Source organism: Silurus aristotelis (genome assembly GCF_946808225.1).
Source record: "Silurus aristotelis genome assembly, chromosome: 16".
NCBI lineage: Eukaryota > Metazoa > Chordata > Actinopteri > Siluriformes > Siluridae > Silurus > Silurus aristotelis.
Window position 1 is genome coordinate 10,894,666 of NC_139589.1, and position 20,577 is coordinate 10,915,242.

General features: G+C 36.6%; 1 protein-coding gene across 2 annotated transcripts; it reads left to right on the top strand.

Annotated features, from left to right (window-relative positions):
- The first annotated feature begins 1,111 nt into the window (after positions 1-1,111).
- Positions 1,112-16,320, top strand: adora2ab (adenosine A2a receptor b). 2 transcript variants are annotated; one of them, XM_083565251.1, is made up of 3 exons: positions 1,112-1,762; positions 5,940-6,544; positions 14,088-16,320. In XM_083565251.1, exons 2-3 carry the CDS (start codon positions 6,213-6,215, stop codon positions 15,019-15,021), a joined length of 1,266 nt encoding a protein of 421 aa, XP_083421377.1. In that variant the 5' UTR covers positions 1,112-1,762; positions 5,940-6,212; the 3' UTR covers positions 15,022-16,320. The 2 variants fall into 2 exon arrangements, with proteins under 2 accessions (XP_083421377.1, XP_083421378.1); XM_083565252.1 differs by lacking the exon at positions 1,112-1,762 and adding an exon at positions 5,439-5,674.
- Positions 16,321-20,577: the final 4,257 nt, after the last annotated feature.

The window sequence follows — 20,577 nt, forward strand, 5'->3', positions numbered from 1 at the left end:
TTGTTTTTTTTTCCCTGAAACGTGTTTAAATCAGACCTGAATTGTAAAATCACATTGATATTTGAACTAAGGCGACATTACAGGTTTTATTTAATTAAGACATAACATTTACCTGTATGTGGGTCTCTATGGATGCTTTGCTCGGTCTCCAATGTCCGGTTTATTTTCATTCATTTTAAAATCTACAATCACACTGTATAGCAAATCATCTTTGTGCTCTAAAACTGATCCTTTACAGCAGTTTTATATGAAGTATTATAGTGGTGTATATCAGTGTAAGTTGTTCATTACATGTGTAGTACGTAATGCACCTTAAACAGACACTACTTTTGTACCTTATAGCACCACAACTGAATCCTAATTTGGTTTATTTGAGTCATTAAAATAATTGTGGATTTGAGTTGCACATGAAGTGACTTGGTACTGACCTTCACAGAAATATTTCATTATAATAATAATTTAAAAAAACTAAACCATCCCTGATGTTTTTTACACAGAGGTTCCTGTGATGTGTTGCAACTGTTGGCGAATACGCTGTAGATGACCAGATTTAAAAATTAATAACAAAAATATGAATAACATAAGTGTTGAAACCCCTCTAAGAGAAGGGGGGAAAAGGGGAAAGAAATCTGGGAAATTATGTTTTGTGCTGAAATCGAAGATCTTTAGCAAAAATGTTAACCAGGACCTGTTCAGGTGCTTCAGGATGCACGCAATACGCAAATTCTCTCACAGGTGTCATTTATACCGCAGCTCTCAGTATCGACTTTATCGTTTCGGTATCAGCGCATTATCGACCGCGCACACCGATATTGCTGAGTACACTCTCCACACTGATGATGAACTGTGAGAAAGCTTTGACAAAGATCTGCTCGGTTTCCTTAGAATCGATAATCGGTAGCAAAGCGTGAGACTCGGCACTGAAGCAGACTGGGTTCAGGCACATCGGCTACGTGCCAAATCGCATGCTGTTAGAACAGGAAATGTCACAGTTACCGCCACGAGGCAAAGCATTTTCACGCCATTCAGGCTGGTACACTAAAGTGCAATGCATTGTACTTAACTACACCGTATTGCACAAAAATCACACTACACTACATTACACTTCACGGTGCGCCCTGCGGCTGCGCACTGGCGCAATAATCATCCTGCTTTGATCAGAGTTTAAACAAAGACAATCAGGTTTCTAATTGCTGCAATTCTTCTTTCAATTTCACTTCTCCTTTCATGTTTTGAGGTTTTGATAACTGTTCTTTATTAGTATTTAAATAAGGACGTGAAGAAAACGTGTGCTTGAAGTGGGCTGATTACAAAAACAAGTAACGCAAACTACAGTTTGACATAATGTAGCCTGAGGGTTGGGGGGGGGAGTGGTTGCGGTTCAAGACATAGCCTGCGAAACACTCAACCATGCACACACACACACACACACACACACACAAGCGCACACGCACGCATAAAGAAGTGCGCGGACCCGGAATTTTACACAGAGGAGACCTCCAGATGGAATGGATGTAACGCACCCACAAGGATTTATACACACTGGGGATGTTGGACGAACTTTGAGTTTCCGATCCTTATTTTGCACAGATTTCATTTGAAAAAAAATAAACAAAAATTCTAATGAAAATGGGACTCATTAACGCATTTAAGCCATTTGCTATGTTGGACGAACTTTAAGAGTTTCCGACATTTTTTTTTTGGAGATTCTTCTCCTCTTCTTCCTCTTCTTCCTCTTCTTCTTTTTCTTCTGAGCACGGAGGTGAGTACTGTTTTTATTACTCAGTACGTCTATGATGCCTGTTTTGGCTGCAGGGTCAGACAGAGAGTTACTGTCTAGTTTCTGTTTGATGATTTTTGATGTTGATCAGCTGATAAAGTGGATTGAAAAAAATGTGTGGTAGATGCGTGGAGAAAAGATGCTACTCTGATTCTGAATAGATCATATCTTTATTAGGTAAGTGTTCTTTTTATAATAATAAGAAGAAAAAGAAGAAGAAAAAGAAGATTATGATGATGATGATAAAGAAGAAGAAGAACGTCAACAACAAACAATAATAAAAATACATTGCTTGGGGATGAAGATCAGTACCTTTTTTTTTTTACCTGAAAATCCTTCGAGTTGTCATTATTCTTCTCGTATTTTCATATTGAAAGCTGTTGTACAATGACATTTACTTCATCAGGTAAAATGAAGAAAAAAAAAGGACACTCCTTTGACATCCCACCGCATGGTCCAGTTATGTTGCAGACTGGATTGGACCTTCTGAGCCAAAGACAAGAAAGACAGTGCAGGAGAACCAGATGGTTATGAGACACCAGTCATAAAAGCAGGGAGTTCCTTAGCCTAAGGGCTGATTGCTAAGATTGCAAAGGTGATACAGATGGACACTGTGCACCAGCACAGGTTCTTTCAGAGCACAGGTTGTCAAACGTCAAGCAGCCTGAGGTTAAAAAGAATTTCCAAGTGCCCCCTGTGACCGCTGCACAGATTTAATTTTGAAAACGAAATAAAATATAAATAAAAATGGAAAATGGGGCAACATATTGAAGCCTAATCATTATTTTGCTTTATTCTTGATGATCCACGAATTCCGATGTAGACTGATCATAGTATTGATCATATTAACATCTCTCATTGGATTTCATTTTCCAATTTCAGTTTGAATAAAGTAAACACATTCGACATGTTTTATCACATAAGATTCACATCTTCCATTTCAGCTATGAGAATTAAATAAACCTCATGTAACTGGTTCTGTACTTGTACTTTGCACAAGGACAATAAAGTGAACTTGAATCTAATAAGCGGAATATGTTATTAGATGATGATATTCCCAATTACTGTAATATGAATAATGAATAACTAAACGAAACCATGTACAAAACCAATTAATTAACATAACCCCTGGATATACATCACAGAACCGTGACTTGTCATAGCAAAGCAATAAATAGCCCTTTTTGGTTGCTTGAAAAACGCTTTGATGGAAGCAAATTTGTTCCACATGACATTGAATTTGATGATGGGAAATGATTCATATCTTTGTAGCATCTAAGATGAAAAAAACTTTTTCTCAGGGAACCCACAATGTAAAAAAAAAAGGTGGGAAATTTTTATGTTGAGAAAATCTTGTGTAATTTTATTCAAAAATTCCTAAATGACTGTGTCTGTGGCACACTCAGGTTAAAATACTTTTTTAATGGTTAAACAGACTGTTATAAAGAATCCCAATATATTGATTGTACTGTAGGAGACTGATCCAATCTTGTTTTTCAAATGGTCAGGTTAGAGGAAATAGAATTATGGAAGAATCTCTTCACACATCCTTCTATAAATGTCCAGGCAAAACTGATTATTACCAAAAATGCTGCCTACTATAAGGATCATTATTACACATGAATTGTATGTGGAGTGACAGTAAAGAAGGTGCAAAATATAATTAATGATATATAACACATTGCAGTTAATGTCCTCTGTTCCTCGGGTGCAGCTCTAATAGTGTTAAGAAAATTATTAATTCAACTAATTATTACATTTTTGTATATAATCATGATTGTAATCAGGTCCAAATTTGTTTCAAACTTAGAAAAGAATAGTCCTTCTCAAAATGGTGTAACTCTGCACCATAAGGTCCTGCCTGCCTAAAGCAAAATTATATTCTAAAAGTAATAAAAATTGTAATAATGTTTTACTTTGAACTTACAAGTGTAAAGGTGCTGTACACAATTGCAGCAATTTCCTATAAATTATTTATTTGTAATCCATTTCAATGTGTAAGCTGCATTGGCTTAATTCTGTAGCATCAGTGCAATAAAAAAGCAACCTAAACATGTCTCAGCCAAATGAATATACTTAGGGTAAAGAAACATTGTGTGGTTTCTACCATTCCAAACTTTTCAACTTTTCCTTTGAGCTTTTCAGAAGATTTCAGAATCAGGGTTAATCTCAAAATTGGCTCGAGTGCAGAAATTCAGAGTTTAACTGAAAATTAGAGGTCACCTTGAAAACTTTAGGTTGTCAGTGTTGTTTTGTGTGTGCGTCTCAGAAGCTGTATTTCAGAGGCATAAAAGGACATATTTCATAAGCCTTAACCCTAAAGCCCGTAGGACAGTTATGTAAAGTGTCGCTCAGAAATGTCACTGACATCATCGTGTCATATTTATCTCTCGTGGTTATTTAAATTAATGGATATGTGCAGTGTTGCTTCCTTAAGTAATGGTTATTCACTTATCAGTACAAAACAGAAGCAAAAACTCGAGTGCACAGACCACTTAAAAAAAATATGCATTATTTTACTTAATAATCTAATTATAGTGCACTTTCCTAATATGTGTGCATTCATTACATTATACAATATAGTGTAATATCTGTATGTATGAAATTATTATAATGCTTTAATACTATTTACATGGTAATTCTGTACTCGCTTCGTGCAACGTCACAATTTCTTACACACTTTTGCTGGTTGAACGTATCAGTGGCCTGTTATTTCATGAGTCATGCCAGTAAACCACATTCAAAGACACAAGAACTCAGTTACATAAAATAGTTTTTAGATCTGTTTTTACAACTATCACATTTTTGTCAATATACACTGTCGTAAAACAGAAATGAATAAGCATACATATGTAGTGAAGAGGAACTACTACTTGAGATGGTATCAGGAAGAGGGAAATGCATCCTCATAAACAGCAAATAAACAGCATTCTGTATGAGCTGAATGTGAATACAAGTCCTGGTATTAATGCAGGACAAGCTTTATCATTACTGTTATTAAGTAAATATGCATTTAAATAATCTAACAAATTGAGTTCACTTTGGACATAATATGAACAGCACTAAACATTTATTATACCCAGAACTATGCTTTCTTTTATAACACAATTATACTAGTGCTAAGACCTCAAAGGAAACTACTATCATGCATCTAATGCACTTCTCTTTAAGTGCACTATAAAATGTATTGAACCTTTTTCAAACACCTTTTAAAAAAAATAAAAGTTAGAAGCATGTTTGAGTGAACATGAGTGAGATCTAATTACACATAGTTGGGTTTGTAACATCTAAATTCTTCCTATGTCTGAAAATTTACCTCAGAATTGGTTTAATAAATAACAGAAAGTGTTATTATTAGGATCATACTTTATGCTTGAACATTATTCTCTATTCTCTTTGAGGTGGCATGTGTGTTTTTTGAACCACCGTATGGAAAGTCCCCCTTTAGAATGCTCTTTTGACACAGGAAGCTGAAAGCAGAAGATATTATGTCAAAAATGGTCTAATAGAAAACAAGTTTGGGTTTTTCACAAAGGTAAAATTGAAATATAAAATGAACTCACAAAGGTCAAAACACGGTGACAAACCTATCAGTATTTCTATTTGTTTTTCTCTTACTTGCTCTCTTTCTTTCTTCTTTTTTTTTTTTTTTTACCTTAGTCAGATAAACGACATTATCATCATAGCATGTCATTCTGTGATTGAGGCTTGGTTTTGAAATCAAAGGAAGAGAAGCACAAATGAGATATCAGAGGACATGAGCTATTTGTTTTGGGGGCATAATCGAGTAACAGGAACAACGGTGCATTGTGTAATTTAATGATTTATGGTGTTAGGAGAAAGCCTGAGTCATTTCAGAGTTCAGGTCCACACTGCCTACAGATTCATGTGAATGTGAGCATAAAATAATCATTTTTTGAATTGCTAAGCCAATAATAGCACAATTGCTGCAGAGGTCAAATGCACACTTCCTGGTCTTGTGATGAACTGCAGATATTTAAAAAAAAGAATTCTGTGTCTTAAAATACACCCATATTGTTGGCCTTTAGGATGGTCTGGATATGGATGGTGGGAAAATGACCTTCTGTTTCAGAGAATCATTGCTTTTTTGACCCTTGGAGTAAGGCTGATTCTCCAGATGTGATTGTTCTGTCTGCAGGGTTTAGTGACCTTCTCTTGAAGCGTCTGTTCCTCGACGTCAGTCTGGGAGAAGAAAAGGAACAGGAAGGTTGGAAAACAAGAACGAAGTCAGGAGGACTAACAACACTGGTGTAAAGGAAACAGCATGCATATTATATGGAGGGAGGGTTGAAGTCTCTCCAGCCCTGCTACTCAGACTGTCCTCATCCTTGAGCTTGGAGCTCCGTGGCTTAGCGATGAGTGCCACTGTGAGCTTTCAGTCCCACACCACACCTGCCACACCACAGCCGGCATGGAAAGCAGCGCAATTGCTTTTTACATCAGCCTGGAGCTGCTAATTGCTGCCTTGGCCGTGGCGGGAAATGTGCTGGTGTGCTGGGCAGTCAGCCTCAACAGCAACCTCCAGAGTATCACCAACTACTTCGTGGTGTCCCTGGCAGCGGCCGATGTGGCCGTGGGCCTCCTTGCCATCCCTTTCTCCATCATTATCAGCACTGGCTTTTGCAGTCACTTCCATGGATGTTTGTTCATTGCCTGCTTCGTACTCGTGCTCACACAGAGTTCCATTTTCAGCTTGCTGGCCATCGCAGTTGACCGCTACATCGCCATCAAGATCCCACTCAGGTGAGATTTGTGTTGCTTTCTTTTGATTGGCTTTGAAGTTGCAGTACATCTTATTTATTTGTAACACAAGACATGTAATCACAAAGCAATTTATTTATTATCTTAATGTTGATATTCACCATGAATAACTTTACTCTATGATATGCTACATTATACTAGTGTATGTTGCTTAAAGGTACAACTTGTTGAGATATAATTACCTAAATATTTTCAAATTGAGTGTTATTTTAGCTGTCTACCAACGTATTTCGGTGGAGACCCTCAGCTTTTAATTGGGTGAATGGCATAGGAATTACAGCACTTTTTAATTTGTGGTCCCCTTACTTGTTCAAGTAACTGGAGAGTATATTCAAGTATATTATAAATAAGCAGATAAATTGTCTTGTTGATTTCAAAGTCAAGAACATTCAGGAGGTATAGATATCTGTACCAGGGCCAACAATAAAGAGAAGCTTTCACCAGACTAAATATAGAAGGTTGCCACAGGAAGATGTCCAAATGAAAGATTGCTAAAACATCTTAAAAAAAATAAACACAAATTCAATTATGGATGAACACCCTATAAACAAATGAGCCAAAAGCAACATCTATCTTAATTATAGAAAGTAAAAAAAATATAAAGAAAAGCTGGAACAGGCTTATACAAGGCTTACTGAGGTATCAATGTTTATGGTGTAGGCAAGCATGGCTGTCGATGCAGTGTAAAGATACACCCCACATATGATTAGATTCATTTTCATTCTCAAAAACAATTAGAACAAAATGTGACTGAAAAACAATTGTGTTTAAAAAACTTATATAATGCAAAACAAAGTGTTCTGTCTGTTTAAAACTAAATTAAAATAATTCAAATCGATATCTACATATGCTTGATATTCTTAACAAAATATACTAAAGGTTCACCATACCTCAAAAATCAATCAACAAATGTCTAAATTCCTCCAGCTTTTTTGACCGAATAAACAAAATGTCTGACCTACCTACTTTGTCTGAAACATAAACATAAACATAAAAGGCAGTCCGATTTTCTTAGCCTTTTGCATAGGTCACAGAAGTGCGCCATGTTGTTGTTTTAAAGCTACCAGAGTTCCTTTTAATCACTATAATGTGGTCATGCAATTGTTTTAATGTATAAAACATGTTACTCATTGCCATCCAGAGGTTATCGGTCAATTTACAAGTGCAGATTATCTTTGTCTATGCAAGAAAAAAATGTGCTGAAGAGACCAGTTTTATTTTTATATATTTTAGGTCTATAGGTTGTGCACATTTTCAACTACTTGATTTCAGACAGTGCATTTGCATTACAAGCTTGAATAATAGAATGCTGATGTCACATATTACTCCTATGCGCGTTGCGATGCATCAGGTCACTATGCATTATTACACCCCTAGCTGCCAATAGAACTAGTTTTACTTTATTTATTAGTCAAAGCAGCCGGATGAATTCAGAAAGCCTATATTATCTGCTCAGAGACCATAATTCGAACCCCATTTCAAAGCAGAGAAGTAGAGTGTTTTGCAATGGCCAAGTGATTCACTTGGCTTGAATCAATTCCAGAATGTATCTCACCTGCTAAAGGCAAAATTGAAGGCAAAACACCCCAACAACATACAGGAATTCAGGACAGCTGCAGTAAAGCAGTAAAGTTTTGACTGCTGCATCAATGAGTAAAAACCACCCAACACTTCACTGGCACACAACTACCTGCTATTGAGCACCTTCACCACAGCAGAGCTCACAACATCATCAAGGACTCCTCACATCCCAGTCACAAACTGTTTAACCTCCTGCCATCAAGAAGGAGATATAGGAACATACGTACCAGAAACAGCAGGTTCAGGGCCAGTTTTTTTTCATCCACCATTAAAGTACTATACTCTACACTACCCCGCTAGAATACTGTATAAACACTGTGTATAACTAATGTACAGGTGTACATACAATGAACATATTTCATATTGTAAATTTATATACCCTTTAGTCAACCCCTCACATTTCAGCAACCATTTAAGTGTATCTTCTCAAAGGACAATACTATAGAAATGAAAAGTTTATAGTAGTCAATGTGCAGCTTGTATAGCAGTATAGAGTTACTGTCCTCTGAAAATAGCTCAACCCATTCTTGTTAAAAAATCTGGTAACAAAAGTGAGTAAAAGTGATAACATCTGTATGTCGTTCAACCATGCAAAGCCACATGTCCTATTCATCATGTTCATGTTTTTGTCTGATTGATAGGACCATACAAATGTGTGTACAGATGGTCCCCGTTTAAAGATGGTTCGACTTACGATTTTTCCGATCTTACGATGAGGATAGCCACACCACAAAATATTACAAATATTTTACATTTCGCGCAACAGGCACAGGCAGCAGCATGTATGATACGTTGGATGTGCAGCTGGAATGCCCCACTCCCGCTAGCGGTCAAAGGAGTAAAGTTCTCTCAGTGTTAGTGTGTATTTTTTTCTGTTTCAAACAGTTTCAAACAGCATTTATAGTTATAAAAGCATGTCTCCTAAGCACCCAAGTATGTTTCTAGCTGGTAGTGAGAAAAAAGAAGCCACCAGTTTGGAGCAGAAAATTAACATTATAAATCAGCATAAAGCAGGAAAGGCTGTCACAGTCATAGTACCATCTTCACCTTAAATATTCGACAATATATTTGACTTACGATGGGGTCGTCGTAACGTATCTCCATCGTAAGCAAAGGAATACCTGTATCTTGTATTAGAGCAGTTCAAATTTATTGCTTTGAGTGTAATTCTCTCATACTGACCACTGGATGTTCAACATGGAATTGTTTTTCTCCACAAAGATGGCAGAGGCTATAAGAAGATCTGTAACACCCTGAAACTGAGTGACAGTACAGTGGCCAGGGTCATACAGAGGTTTTCAAATATGGGTTCCACTCGGAACAGGCCTCGCAAGGGTCGATCAAAGAAGTTGAGTCCTCATGTGCGTCAGGTGCATAAGCTGACTTCAAAAAACAGACGTATAAGCACTGCCTGCATTGCTTTAGAGGTTGCAGAAGTGGAAGGTCCACTTGTCATTTTTTAAACCATACGCTGCACACTGCAACAAGTTAGTTTGCATGGCCATCGTCCCAGAAAGAAGCCTCTTCTAAAGCTGGCTCACTAGAAAGCCCACAAACAGTTACCTGAGGACAAACTGTCCAAGAGCATCAATTACTGGAACCATGTTCTGTAAACTGATGAGACTAAGATAAACTTGTTTGGCTCAGATGGTGTCCAGCTTGTGTGGCGACACCCTTTTGAGAAGTACCAAGAAAATTCTTGCCTACAGTCAAGCATGTTGGGGTACCATCATGTTCTGGGGCTGCATGAGTACTGCTGGTACTGGGGAGCTGCAGTTCATTGAGGGGAAACATGGATTCGACCATGTACTGTTACATTCTGAAGCAGAACATGATGCTGTCCCTTCAGAAACTGGGCTAAATGGCAGTTTTCCAACATGAAAACGACCCCCACACCGCCAAGATGACAACTGCTTTGCTGAAGGTGATGGAGTGGCCAAGTAATTACGTTGAATTCAGTTTATTTTAATTTGTATAGCACTTTCAACAATATGCATTGTCTCAAAGCAGCTTTACACAGATAATGTGGTAAGAAAGTATGAATAAGATTGTTCTTTACAAATGTAAGTTTGACCCTAATAAGCAAGCCGGTGCCATCTGTGGCAAGGAAAGACTCCCTGAGATGGCATAAGAAAGAAACTTTGAGAGAAACCAGACAAGAGGGAACCCATCTTCATCTGGGTGGCACCGAATGTCCATTTATTACAGCTAAACGATGATGAGGTGTGCAGTGATGGTGTTTAAATGCAAACTGTAGTCCTGAGTCAGTGTAGCAGACCGAGTATGTCTCCAGACCTGAACCCTATTGAGCACCAGTGGGGCATCCTCAGGTGAAAGGTGTAGAAGCACCATGTGTCTAACACCCAGCAGCATGGTGATGTCTTTATAGAGGGGTGGAAAAGGATCCCAGCAACAACCTGTGCAGCTCTGGTAAATTCCATGCCCAGGAGGGTTAAGGCAGTGCTAGATAACAATGGTCCTCACACTAAATATTAATGTTCACTTAGGGTGTACTTACTTTGTTTGCCAGTTATTTTAACAATAATGGCTGTATGTTGAGTTATTTTCACAGGACACTAAATCAATACTGCTATAAAAGCTGCACATTGACTACTCTAAAGTATCTCTTAGAGTTTTATTTCTATAGTATTGTCCCTTAAGAGAATATACTTAAATGGTTGCTGAAATGTGAGGGACGATCTCACTTTTGTGAGATACTGTATGTAATACATGCTGTACATATACTTACATATATTTATCTGCACTTTTTTATAATTGCTACTATATTTACTTCTGATAGATGCTAAACTGCCAAAGCATTCCTCAGGCTGGTGATGCCTGTGGGTTCTAGACTTCAGGCAGTCACTGACTTGCAACCAAGCATTAAATGAGAATTTAATTTGAGTTTGTCAAATTACTTTAGGTCTATTAAGAATGCTTAAAATAATTTGTTGTAATCTTCACATATTCAACTGATTTGGATTTGCACTTCAGATTTTTTAATTCTATTCCCATATGCTGTGCTAAACAACTAAAATAACAATACTTTTGTCAGTATTCCTAAATCTTTATGGTCCTGACTGTGTATGGGTTATTCCTTTTAGAAAATATACTAAGTGCTTAATAATTATATAGATTTTCTTTCTTTTTTTTTCTTTCTTTTTTTACATGATTTCAAATAGGTGAAAAAGATCACTGTGAATGACTTGCATTTGTGTTAACCATCTGCACATTAAGTAACACAAAAGTATTTAACCCAAATCTCTTTTATAAATGTGCATTTTAATAGTCCAGCTCTTACAGTGTTGATTCAACACTGTGATTATCACAATGAATGATTATTGTGTTGTTAAAACAGTGGTCACAGTATAGGCAAGGAAATAAGTAAGAACATTTAATAATGTAATATTTCTTGTGGTTTACTGAATTACATTAAAATTATACTACATGCTTCTTAGAGAGTCTCTGGTTAGTATTTTTGCATATTTGTGTTTCTATTTCCTTGTGTGTGTGTGTGTGTGTGAGTGTGTGAGTGTGTGTATTCACGTATGTGTTGTGTACATAGGCACAGAACCTGTCTGCATAATATCTCTATATTGAAAATAGCTGATAAAGAACATAGGAAAAATGGTTGCTCTGATTTCTGACTTCATTTTCTATTCAAATGCTAACAGGCAGCAAGATAACAATTAGATAATAGATGATGTGGTTGAGGTTTTTGCCGTGTCAGTCTGCTACTTCAGTCACTTTCACTACAATAGTTTTATAATTTATTATTAAAATAATTTTTGTTTTGCATTGAAAGCGAGACATTTTATCCTTATACAGTGTTTCTGTTTGTGCAGTTATGTATTTATACCCACAGTAGAACAAATTAAATCAGCTGTGATTATTTATACCTAGAACATTTAAAAAACATTGACAAACAAAAAACATTGTAAAACATAGTAAAATGATATTTTTATAATGCATTCATGCTGATAACTATGCACTGTTAAAAATGAAATGTTAAACATATACTAAATAATTAATTTATTTTTCTGACATTTTCATACAATTAAATGATGGTGTTATTTTAAAGGCATGACAAGTTCTCACCTTGTTTAAAAATGCAGAATAATCAGATAGACTTTCTTATTTAATTTTGTAAACAGTGCATTCTGTGCAAAACTACTTTTTTTAAGTAAATGTAATAGTCTGATAAAATGTTGCAAGCTGTGTGTAAATCAGACGAACCCTAAATGTTATCAATAAAAGTGTGAAGATGTCCAAGGCTTTTATGGTTGCCAAGTCTGTATTATTTGTACTGGACATTCTTTGCTGGGTTGAGTGATTTTTGAATGTTAGATGTTTTTACATAGTTTAGATTAAATCAGTGCAAAGGGAGATACATATAAAAAGAATAATGCAGAATAAAAAAAAAATTAAATTAATATATACTTTTATTGTGTTGTACCTATTTATTCCTTTAGATAATAGCTGTTACATTTACATCTCATTTACATTTATGGCATTTAGCAGACGCCCTTGTCCAGAGCAAGTACAAAAGTGCTTTGAGCCTCTAGCAATGAATAAAACTACACTGGTATGCTAGATTACAAACTTAATATAAATCAGACTATAACTCTTGATTTAGGGATTTAGGGATTTAAAATGATTAAAAGCTTGATCTTAAATCCAGATATTGATTATTTCAACAACCCTATTGAAAACAACTCCTGAAATTGAAATCTTGGTGGTTTAAATTCCCTGTGGATAAGTTTTGCATTATATCTTATCGAGGGTAAAAGAGGAATAATAAATAAACTTTATACATCGAATATGTCTTGATTGACTGAATACATTTGAAGAATTTTTGTTTGGGTTGAGGTTTTTCCTGGGAATGAAGAGAATGTTGAAGCAAACATCCAAACAGATCAACACCTCAACATTAAACAGTCCATTATTTTCTACACATTTTCTGAACATTGCAGGCTTTCAAATATAAGCCTGAAACACATTGCCTGGGCAGAAAGCAGGATTAACTGACTTTGAAGTAATAAAGTTTCTCATGTATTAGATATGAGATATTTGAGGTAAAGCTGTTCTTGTGAAGAGAATTTCTGTAGCAGTCAGTGCAGGTCATACAGTTCAGGTGTTCAGGAGGCTGCAGGAGGTGTTGATTGGGTGAGGTTCTCCCGGTTCTCAGGCTTGAATGTGTGAGACTGTTTCAAATGATCCTCTGTGCTGTCCTCTGGGAAGAAGATCTCAGAATCCCTATTGAGTATCTAGATTATGTGAGCGGTTGCCAGCAAAAGGCTATTTGGGAAAAGATATATGCAGCACAGCTGTCTGTTGTGCACACTGGTTAGAACGAAGGGTTCCAGTGATAATGGTGTGATTTTTAACAACTTTCCTTTGCTGTATATAAACAGCTGTGTGTAACAGACAGCCAAGGATTAGCAGGTGTAGGGGCACTGCTGCACAATAACACCTTCTTTTTGTATTTTGTATTAGAAAGATACAAGACATTACCAGACCATTCTGCTTGACTTTGGAGTCAATGTTGCACTCTTTGGTCAAAAGACTGGGCAGAGTAAATAGTAAATTAGATATTTAATTGTACATTAATGCTTTAAAGACTGTAAGCCAAATCACTCCTGTTTTCAGTAAATCATGAGTACTTAATTTACAACATATAGAAATGCTGAAACTTAATATACTCATATAATATACTCACTTAATATACTTAAGATACTATTTATTTAGATATTTTATTATAATACACTGCATCATAATTAATGCTATAACAATTTATTATATATTTTTAAGATATATGTATTTTTTATGTATAGATAAAAGTTGATTAATGTAATTAAAATTATTTGTGCATTTATTTTCAGATTTAGATTTTTTATATGTGATATAATTTAAAAGCATTGTTTTATGAATGTGTGTGTTGCAGATACAACAGCTTGGTGACGAATCAGAGAGCTAACGGAATTATCTGTCTGTGCTGGATCTTGTCTGTGATCATTGGTCTGACACCGATGCTCGGTTGGCACATGCCCAGCACCAACATCACCAACAGCTCGTGTCCTCCCGGCATGACTGAGTGTCTGTTTGAGAGCGTGGTCTCCATGGACTACATGGTTTACTTCAACTTCTTCGTCTGTGTCCTAATGCCATTGGTGGCAATGTTGGTCATCTACGCTCGGATCTTTATGGCGGCTCGTCGGCAGCTCAGGCAGATGGAGCACAAGACATCGTACAGCCACAGTGAGGGATCGTCCTCATCCTCATCGTCTCGCTCGACACTGCAGAGAGAGGTCCATGCCGCAAAGTCACTCGCCATTATTGTCGGACTGTTCGCCGTCTGCTGGCTTCCTCTGCACATCATCAACTGCTTCACGTTATTCTGTCCGAAATGCGACCGCCCCCCACTCTGGATAATGTACCTCGCCATTATTCTCTCTCATGCAAACTCAGTGGTGAACCCCTTTATTTACGCCTACCGCATCCGAGACTTTAGATTGACGTTTCGAAGGATTATTCGGCGGCATTTACTGAGGCGGCATGACAGACTAGCCAGAAGCAACACCTCCACCAGGATTAGCGTCATTGAATCATCTTTTATCAACATGACTAACGGCAAAGGACCAGACCGCAGTCCAGCGAAAAGTTTAAACATTTTTAATGAAATTCATTGCACAGATAAAGACTGGAGCGCAATGTCAGATCCGGAGTGCAGTGTTTCTGCTCAAATTCCCGATCAGATTAGCAATGAAATTTCTTCAGAAATCATGCTGGTCAAGGACTGCTGTGTTATCACTAATGTTAATCTGAACTCCATATCCACAAGGTCAAAACATGTACCGGAGCTAACAGAGGTCTCATGATGCATATTCATTAGCTAAGTTAAAACAAACATGTAGCCTTGTGCGATCTTCACATCCTAGGCTTGATTTTTTTACTGTGTATGGCCAGATAAGCCTTAGGTTATGTGTGCCTTCATTTGTGTGGGAACCGGATGAACATGGCTATTCAATTGCGACACTTCTCATGTGTCTGGTTTATCAGACGGATTTCCCACATCTCTCGTAATCACGGTGCTTTTGAAGTTTTCATTTCCTTAACAAATGCTATGCTCCAGTGAAACCATACAATAGGGCAAATGTATTGACAAACAAATAGTCTGTTTACTTATTTAGTCTATTTAACCCATGACATGTCTAATAGTTTGGAAATTCAGAGACACTTCAGCTTAGCTATGGAGAGTGATTTAGTCATTTTAATTTCTAAATTGAAGTAATTAATGATAGCGGAACAACTAAGTAGGCCATATCCTACTGTATGTTTACGCTAGCAAGTGACAAGTGAGCATTTATTTTGTATTAACACAGGTAAATTTAGATTTTATAAATGCATAATAAGTATGATTTTGTAAAGCATAAACTACAAACAGTTCTGAACAATCCTGTGGTGTTTGTGGTTCGATGTTTCTTCACTTTCCCACTTGAAACTTTAGTTCCTTTCTTCAGTCAGCACCAATTTATTGTTTGACTTGCCAAACTGGAATAAAAACTTGTATAATTTCATTTTATGAGAGACATCAAGACTAAAAAATGCTTGAATGGAATTAACAATGCTGATACCTATGACAAAAAAGTTTTAGCAAATGTAAATGAAGCAAACTGCTCGAACATTTTAGTCAAACGTAAAGCAACAAGCAAGCAACTTGCCTCTTGCTAGTGTGTTTATGCAAGACTTGAGAAATGTTAGTGAGGACACATACATGGTAGGAAATGTGATGATGCATGAACTCAGTCAGGAAGCATTAGGAAAGGATTTATAGGAACAATTAAAGTGAAACTTCAGGTGAAGTATTTCTCTCAAACCTTACGGAGTAACTGCATTTATGACGAAATCCTGGAAGTGGTGCCATTAATTCAGGCAACAGTGAGGCTATTGTTGCATGTAAAATTACACTCCATCTTTATATTGGCCAGCATATAGGTTGATAGATCGATAAACTGTTATACTTTGTATTTAATTAAGCCTGGCGTCACCACAGAGCAAGAGCCTTGTCCTAGGCTCTGTGAAGTTTCTGAAGATTCTTCAAAAGACCACACTACTGACTGTGAAACATTTAGTGTTCGGGTGGTTTGGAATTTTAACAAATAAAAAAACAAAACTCACGGCAGTGTTTTGTACATTTATTTTAGAGATTCTACTTTGAGTACAGAGCTACTGTATGTTGCATCATAAAGTTTTTTTTTCTTGAACAACTAGTAAAAACATAATGGTTTCGGAACACAAACATTTCCATAATGTTTAATTCAGACTTTGTGTGAGCGATTATTATAATAGACAATGTATTCTAAACAATTCACTGCACACCTTATTATTAATATTATTATTATTATTATTATTATTATTATTATTATTATTATTATTATTACTATATTTTATAATACAGTGCTTTTAAAATCTGGATTTCGATTGGTCAGAAGGTCTTGACTGGTGCCAGTAGTGCAGCAGAAAATCACAGGTTTGTTTTCATTCTGGTATGTTATCTTTTCTATAATGACAGCTAATTTAGACAAACTTGTATGGTAGATGCACCATATAATATAAACACAGTAATAGATGAACAATTGGCTGTTAATAACACTGAATTTTTTATGTTATGGGAACAAAAATTATTTGTAACTGTATGTGGAGAGAGAGAGAGAGAGAGAGAGAGAGAGAGAGAGAGAGAGAGAGAGAGAGAGAGAGAGAGAGAGAGAGAGAGAGAGAGAGAGAGAGAGGAGACTGGTGAAGGAAAAGACTGATACCAGGAATGTTTTATAATACTAAACTGACATCATTGGAAAATGACAAATTTTTGTGAATGTTATTATTGGAAAATATCAACTATAGGGTGGTAGCATATGAATTTTTTTTTCTTCATGGCTATCGATGATGTCACAAAGCCTACTGCAATGAGAATGTTGTTAGATTTGGAGTTTTATGTGGTGAACACAGGGGCCTGGATTTGATTCGGAGAGCTTTTTTTTTTTTTAAAGTTTCTCCTTTTTGTTTTTATATAATTATGCAGACACTAAAATTGCCCATAAATTATCCATGTGTGGATGTGTAACTAAGTGTGGGAATGGTGCTTACTGATAGACTGTTGTCATATCCAATTGTAAATTCTCCTACTTTGCATCCAATGTTGCCAGGATCTTTGGTCAGATGGGCATCGATCCTAACTGCATTAAGTGATATGCACTGAACTGTAAATTATAGTGTATTCATCAAATAGTGTATTAATAACAGCTTGATACTGTAAAAAATAAGTATTAGTGCGCTATTACGCATATACATACACGTGCACACACACAGCAGTGATGATTTTGTTTAGATAGTGGCGACTGACGCCAGTGGTTGAATCTAATGCGATACAAATCAGATGCGCAGGGACGTGATGGTGCCTTTTATTGTGCCATTAGCTCCACTTTGGCCTCATTATGAGACTCTGCGGTGGAAAAGAGATGTGCGTTAAAACCATATTCATAAAATGCAGTGCTTTTGCTACAGGTGAAATAAAAACACATATTCTAGAAGATGAACTACACATCTGTTTGGAAAAGGTGCAGAGTTGGAACAGATGAGATGACTTTCCTGGAAAATGATTTACTGTTATGAGTTATTTTGCTTTCATCGATAATATACTTACATGGCATCTTCCAGGTTGAACCTTTCCTCTAAAAAATTGCTTAAGTATGTTGTGTGTGTTTGTGTGTATATGTGTTGCAGTATTATTTGTAGTATTACTAATGTATTAATTTGGTCATTGTTGTATCTGGATCTGGCAGCTGATTGTCTGTTCAGGCTTTTTCAGGCTTAGTCATTTTTGGGTGTCTGCCAGGATAAAATGGGTCATGCCGACTGCTCCATTTGCAGATTCATTTTAAAATTCGACAATTTATTATTAGATATATTGTACTAAGTGATTTGTGGACAAGTTCATACAATAATCAATGTATCTATTCATTCACTGACTTGTAACGCTTTACTTTTTGTGTGTTCAATTGTTTGTTTAGTTAGTTCAGAATGCAGCAGCAAGAGTCCTTACTAGATATAGAAAATATGAGCACATCACCCCTGTTTTATTCAGCCTACACTGGCTCCCACTTAAATTTTGCATTAATTATAAAATACTACTACTGAGGCATAAAGCACTAAACGGTCTTGCGCTGCAGTATCTGAGTGAACCTCTGTACCAATATGTTTGTTATGTACTTAGATCAAAAGGTGCAGGCTATTTGTTGGTACCTCAAATAATTAAGACTACAGCATGGGGCAGATCTTTCTCTTATAAAGTCCCACAGTTATGGAACAGCCTTTCAATCAGTGTTCGGGATTTAGACACAGTCTCAGTGTTCAAGTTCAGGCTGAAAACATATTTATTTATTCAAGTCTTTTATCAGTAGATTTTTCTTAAGTAAAGAAGCAGATCTGAAGGGATCATGGATATGGAGTGTTCTGTGAACTGGGATATTTGTATGCTGTTGTCCCCTCACATTCACACGTTCACTCAGGTTTGTTGACAGTGGTCAAGTCAAGTCAAGTCAAGTTTATTTCCATAACGCTTTTTACAACAGACATTGTCTCAAAGCAGCTTTAAAGAATTTAACAGTTAAGGTGAACAATGTGTATTTATCCCTGATGAGCAAGACTGTGGCATGGAAAAACCCCCTTAGATGTTATGAGGAAGAAACCTTGAGAGGAACCAGACAGGTGGTGTGGAACCAGAGGTAATGTGGTGGGTCGTCTCTTATCCTAAAGATCCCTCATTTTTGTGTTACCTTCTGGCTCTCCCTTTTAGATATGCTGCCATAGTGAGTCTTGTCGGAGTCCCCAACTGCACAGTGTCCTAACCTTTTATACAACAATAAGGACATTTAATGATCAATATCCTTCTCTCCCTGTCACCTCTCTTTTTCTCTATCTCTCTCTCTTTCTTTTTTCTCTTTCGGTCGAGTTAAACATCCTCCTGCCTCTGAATGGTGTTCTCTTCGACTGGAGGCTACTCCGTGCAGCTGGGGATGTTTCTCTACGATGCCCTGGGGATCCATGAAATTACGGAGTAAGAACAGGAACTCTGACGATTTGGATTTGGACTGTAGTTAATGTCAACAGTCTGCTACACTGACTCAGGACTACAGTTTGCTTCTGATCACCATCACTGCACACCTCAACATTGTTTATCTGTAATAAATGGAAATTTGTGCAACCCAGATGAGGATGGATTCCCTTTCGAGTCTGGTTCCTCTCGATGTTTCGTCCTATTGCCATCTCGGGGATTTTTTCTTGCCACAGTTGCCACAGGCTCGCTAATCAGGGACAAACTTACACTTATAAAAAACATCTTATTCATTCTTTATCACCACATTAAGTGTGTGTAAAGCTGCTTTGAGACTTTAGAATTAAATTAAATCATACTAATTCATTCACTGTCAACAGTTCATTTAAATGTTCATCGATTTCTATTACAGATTCATCTACTTTTTTCTTTACTGATTTGTTCACTAATTCCTGCATAGATTCCTTCAATTCATTCACTGACTCCACCAATTCGTCCACCAAATTGTTTACCAATGCATTTAGTGATTCATTGCTCACCCTGATCACATCTTTAACACTAACAAACACTGTTCAGTGTTGCTCTTTGAATCAGTGATTGTTTTGAGATGTCCTCAGTGAAAGACATTTTACTGAAAGACTGTAACAGATGCAAACAGTATAAACCTTAAATATATTTCCAACAACAAATAAAAGAATGCATTTCTGATATGAACGTCATATTTTATTTTCCTTAAAGTCAGGTTGTCTAATATCTCTTCAAGATGGGGCTGGATTGCTGTTATGTAGCTGGTTGTAGCTTGGTACATAGTTCTTGTTTTGAGAAAAAGGGAAGTTTGGAACAGATTTGGCAATTGATTAGCAGGGCAAAGAACACATTCCAGGATTTAAGCTCTGAAGCTAAGAAGTGCAAAGTAAAAATCAGATTTGCTATTAGGAGCTTTCTTTAGCAGTTGCTTGAGAATATATACTCCTTTTCAAGCCATTAGACTGACCATATAATGATCATGTAATGAGCACAGAGTTATAAGATTTTTGAGAATTAATCTCCCAAACTCTTTGAATTAAAATTATGGGCTATTATCAGTCATCAGTAATCAATTAATACTCAATATATTTATGAAAGCATTTGTCAAGGTGTTTGGTATGCCAGCAATCAGTGCTGCTATGCATCTATCTCATCTTGCCCTAGTGCCCTGCATATTTAAATTTGTGGCATTTGGCTCTCATTTGTTTTACAGATCTAACTACCAGTGTAAGGTTTAAGGGTCTTGCTCAAGGGTCCAGCAATGGCAAGTTCACAAATTGACCAGTATACAAAATCT